This window comes from Colletotrichum lupini, chromosome 6 (genome assembly GCF_023278565.1).
Source record: "Colletotrichum lupini chromosome 6, complete sequence".
Lineage (NCBI taxonomy): Eukaryota > Fungi > Ascomycota > Sordariomycetes > Glomerellales > Glomerellaceae > Colletotrichum > Colletotrichum lupini.
In genome coordinates this window covers 3513457-3519216 of record NC_064679.1, presented here as the reverse complement: position 1 = coordinate 3519216, position 5760 = coordinate 3513457, and the positions used below count along the sequence as shown (strand labels likewise).

General features: G+C 24.2%; 1 protein-coding gene across 1 annotated transcript; it reads right to left on the bottom strand.

The window, feature by feature from the left end:
• Positions 1 to 497: 497 nt before the first annotated feature.
• CLUP02_12567 (uncharacterized protein) lies at positions 498 to 617 on the bottom strand (the record flags this gene model as incomplete). The annotated part of the gene is made up of 1 exon (XM_049291531.1): positions 498 to 617. The coding sequence occupies one exon, from the start codon at positions 615 to 617 to the stop codon at positions 498 to 500; it is 120 nt and encodes a 39-aa protein (XP_049148676.1).
• Between the last annotated feature and the right edge of the window lie 5143 nt (positions 618 to 5760).

Sequence of the window (5760 nt, the reverse complement as noted above, 5' to 3'; positions counted from 1 at the left end):
AAGTCTAAGCTTATTTATACTTTATTATATTAAAAAGGCGCCAATAAGGGTAATACTTATAATAATATATCTATCTATTTTCCGTAAATTAATATTACTAATATAGTATTTATTAAGGTGGTCTCTTTATAGTTCGGGGTTATTTAATATAATATTTATAAAATCGAACTTCCAGCTATTAAAGAAGCCCTAAGGGTTAATAAGTTATTAATAATATCTTAGTATTTTAATAAAGTATACTTAAAATAAATAGTTAAATAGTAATAATAATAGCAATAATAATAGTAAGGGAATAGCGTTTTTAACTTTAATAAAAGAAATAAAGTAACGAATATATATATATATACGAGTTAAAGTTGAAAGTATTAGGGTAGATATCGTACTTATAGAGGTTAGTATTATTCTTAACGGTAGTAACGAGGGCATCTCTAATACTATACTATTATAAGCTATTATTATTTAGAAAGGTAGCTAACTTAGTTAGGTACGTAGTAGGCTTATAAAGTAGTAGCGCCTATTATTACCATTAATAATCCAGCCGTAGTTATAAACTTTATAAGAGGGAAAGTTAGGGAAAATCCAAAAAATTGGTCTATCGAGACAGTAGGAGTATCCATTAATACTGTGTATTAATACCGTATAAACGACATCGAGAATCGCCCGAGTAGCTAACAAAGGTAGAAATAAAAAATAAATATTAAATTTTAATATCTATATTAACTTAGCTATTTATAATATTTATATTACTACTTAGTTAGATTTTATATTATTAAAAAGTATTATATTATTCTTTAAATATACTTATATTAGTTATAATAACTAGGGTATCGAGGGGGCTTAATTTATTAAGCTTTAAAGGGGGGGACTTATCGAGGGGTATTTTTAAAAAGTATTAGCCCGCTAGTTACTAACTATATACTAAGAGAGTAGTAATTTATATATCAATAAGTTCGTTTAATAAGTTTATTTAGTAAATTTATTTAATTTAAATAAAAAGTAACTTTAAGTAATAATAAAAATAATAAAAATAAAAAGAATTTTTATAAGCTTTAAGTAGCTAAATATTAGCCCTTTTAGCCTTTTTTTTTTTAAAAAAACCTCTATATTATTATTAAAGTTTAGAACCTCTGTAATTAAGGGCTATTTTTAACTTTTATAACTAACTTTTATTATTAACCTTTTTAACTAGCGTTACTACGTAAAGGGCAGCTTACCTATCTTAAATTATATAATAGTTTTTATATTAAAATTATTATATTATATTAAGTACGTACTTAGGGCATATTATACGTATTATATAATTAAAAAGTATTTATTTTTTATTTTTACCTTTACTAACTACTCGGGCAATTCTTAATATTAGCTATATAGTATTAATATATAATATTAATAAATACTCTTACTATCTCGTTAACCTATTTTCTTTTAGATTTTTTACTTTTTGAAACTTTCCCTTTTATAAAGTTTATAATTATAAATTAATAATAATATTAGGCGCGATATTACTATTTTATAAGCCTATATTTACTTAGCTAAGTTTATAGCCCTCTAGGTAATAGTAGCTTATAATAGTAATATTAGAGATATTATTATTGCTATTATTAAAAATAACTAGTACTAACCTTATGTTTACCCTATTTTAACTTTACTTACGTATATATATATATTCGTTACCTCGTTTTTTTTATTAAAATTAAAAAACGCTACTTCTCTCGCTATTTATTATTATTATATTATTATTATTATTACTATTATTATTACTATTACTATCGCTATTACTATTAAATCGTCTACTTATTCTTAAACATATACTATTAAAATACTAAAATACTAATAACTCGTCGACCTACAAGGATGCTTTAGGGGATATATTTAGTAATTCGATCCTATTAATATTATACTAAAAAACCCCGAACTATAATAAAGTCGTCTTAAGGAATATAAGTTAAATATTATCAACTTAAAGATTTAAAATACGTATATCGATATAAGTATTACCCTTATTAATACTTAATTAATATAATATAGCCTTCATAAAATACTTAATTAATTATAAAATATAATTAATACCTTAGCATTATAATAATAAAATCAGAGGTTTAAAAAAATTAAAAAGAATATTTTAAAATTATTAAATAAGTTAAAAAATAAGAAGTAAGTTTTAGCTATTTAAAAGGCAATTAATATATTATAATAGGATTATTAATATTTAATAATAACTACAGCTAGGTATAATTAGTTCTAAAATCTTATTTAAATACGTAATAAAAACTTAATATTAACCTTAATAAACTAGCTTATTTATAAAAGTAAAGATAGCCCTTAATAAGGCGGACTAGACCCTAAAGGGAAAAAAAACCGCTATATAGGCTAGGACTAAGAGGTTTTATATATATTAAAATAAATATAGCTCGCCTTCTAAATAGCTAGGATTACGTAATAAAAAGTCGGGAGCTATTAATAAAACGGAGATAATAGTCGAGTTAGTTAACTATTTTGATTAATAATTAGGTATAAAGCGTAATATACTTAGTTTTTTTTAATACGTAATATATAGTACGGCCCTAGTAAATCACTCCGTCGGGGGGACAACCCCGAGCTATAAAAAGACCGTTTTAATAAATATTATATTTATAATATTAATTTATCTAAAATAAATAAATATACTATAATAAGTGTTACCCTTATTAATACCTTTAAATATAATAAAATAATATAAATAAGCCTAGACTTAATAATATAATTAAAAGCTTAAAAAGAGCGTAATTAAGTATATTAAATAAAAATATTAATAAAAAGAGGTTCTTATCAAATAAAATAAAAAAATAAAGTAAGGGGTAGTATTTAGTTATTAAAAAGGTAATTAATATATTATAGTAATAGGGTTATTAGTATTTGTTATAGAAGGGAACTCGAGGCAGGTCGGAACGCTACTATATTAACCTAATTAACTAAAGACTTAATATAAAGAGGGAAAAAATAAAATAATAAGTAAAAGCTAGCAGGCTAGCCCTTTAGGCCCAGCGGTCTAGCTCGTTACGTAATTACTAAGAGCTTAGTTTTATAGCCTAAGGCTAAGCTATAGGGCTTATAGGGCCCTAGTACTTATTACCGTAATATTACCCCCCCCTTTATACTAGAGGGCGCTATTCGTAGTACTAAAAAGTAAACCTCTAAATTACCCCTTATTTTAATAAATCTATAACTATAATTACTACTATTATATTATTATCGTCCCTTAGTAATAGTAAATTACTAATTATAGCGGTTTTTATTTATATACCTAGGTTTTATAATAGGCCCTTAGTAGTTAAGTATTAGTAATAAAATACTTAGAGCGCTACTAGCACATACTTAAAGCTCTCTATGTTATACTAAGTTAGGTTTATATTATACCCCTTCTAATCCGCTTAGTACTATAGTTTTCCCTTATATAAGTATAATTTAATAACTTCCGAGACCTCGTACTCTAGTTTATTATTATTATTAATAATTAGTAGTAGCGGGTCTTAGTTCTACTTAAGTAGTAAGTTATTAGCAGCCTTTTTTAGCTTATTTAGGTAAAAGACCGGGTATACTTAGCTACTTATTAATAGTTGTATAATCTATATACCCCCCTATTTAGCGCTAATAATAAGCTATAGCCCGGCCTATAGCTATTATAATTTATTTATATTAATAAACTTTTAATACGAGGTATTAATAAAGACCCGGTCTCCTAGCTTTAGGTTATTTAAGTACCGGTAGCGGTCGGTATACTTTTTATATTATATTTAAATAACTTTTATATTACCCCTAGTAATCTCCTAAGCCTCGTATATCCCTTAGGTTATATACTACGCATTAATACGGTTTAGCTTCTTTTTTATAAAACTAAATTAGTAAGTTCGTTTAGACTAATTAAAAAAGAGCCGTAGCTAATAACCGAATTCTACTTCGTATAATAATAGCCCTATAGTCTCGCTAAGCTAAGTAGTATAAATAAAACCAAACGTAAGTAGTATATTACTCTGGTTATTTTAATATTAGTTAATTAGTAATCTTAATTATTATAAAATATATTAGTTTAGTACTTCTATTTAGTTATTTATTTAGGGGTAGTTAGCTATCGATAGTTATAGCTTAACCCCGTAGATTTTATAAAGCTCCCCCTAGAAGTTAGAGATAAATTAGGGGCCTCGGTTTAATATAATAATTTTTAATAAGCCGAAAATAGGTAGTACCCGTTCGTAGAATATTTAGCTTATATTTTTTACTATAGTAGTTTTATAATAAAAAATAAATATTACCCTCTTACCTAGGCAGTTTATTACTACTTAAATATTATTAAATCCTTTTTAATTAATAAGGATAGTTATAAAGTTAATAAAAATATATTACTACGGGTAGTCGGGTCCTAAAAATAACCTTAACTCCCCCAGGGGCTTATTATACGGCTTTTATAATTAGTAATAAGTATAATAGTTCTATATATTAATAAGTATTTATTATTAAGCCCGGCTAATAATATTACTACTTAATTATTTTTATAACTTTATTATATTCTGAATAAGCGAGGAGCTTTTATTTATAAACTTTATAAATAATTATAATATAAAAGTTCTTTTTTTTAAATATTATAAGCTTTTTATTTATTATTAATAATCCGTTATTTTAAATAAACTAGCGCTCGCGCCCTTTAGTTATTAGCGCTTATATTAATATAAAGGATATTATAATAAGGTTTTTATTAAGCTTTAGAATTTTCTTTATTAATAAGTACCCCTAGAGCTCGTCTTTTAATAAGAGCGAGCTAATTATAAACTATAATTAACTAATTACGGTACTTAATAGCGCCTATAGCTCTACTATAATATTAAAAAATAATAATTTTAATAATAAGAGGACTTAGGTCCTATTAGCCTCTTTTAGTACTTACTAAGTACGGATATTCTCTATTTTTTATAATAGGGCGTTAGTTAGTACGTTCTCTTTCCCTAAGTAATAATAAATTTAAAAATTAAAGTCCGCTAGTATACTAGCCTAACGGGCTTATTATAAGTTAAATAAGCGCTTAATTATAAAAAATAATAATAGTTAATAATTTATAATAACGTTGAACTTATACTTATAGTTTATAAGCTCTGCGCGCTATTTTTTTAAATATAGTACTATTATTAATATTTTTTTATTATAAATAGTATAATTAAGCTCTATACCGCTTGTTATTTTTAAATAAAAGGCTACTAAGTACTATAACCCGTTATCCTCTTATTATTATAATAATACTTTAGTATATATTAAGTTAAAAGTATTAGTTTTTAATTATATTAGTAGCTCTAGCTTAAAATAATAAAAAATTAGTACTAACGTTAATACTAGCTTTATAATTTTAAAAGCCGTTTTATAATTAATACTAAAGTTAAAAAGAACTCCCTTACTTATTAATTTTATAAAGGGCCTAGCTAAGTAGCTATAATTCTTTATAAATCTCTTATAAAAGTTATAAAACCCGAGGAAAAACTAAATACCCTTAAATAATATAAGTAATTTCTAATCTCTAATTATAAAGACTTTTTCCTTATTAAGTTATATACTTTTTATAAAAACTATAAAGCCTAGGTACTTTATAAAAATAATACTAAATTCGTACTTCTTAATATCTATTTATAAACCTACTTTTTATAAGTAGTTTAGTACTTTAATAACGTACTCTTAGTACTAAAGGGGTCGTTTAAAAAGATTAGGATATTATTTATATATATTATATAAAAGTTATCT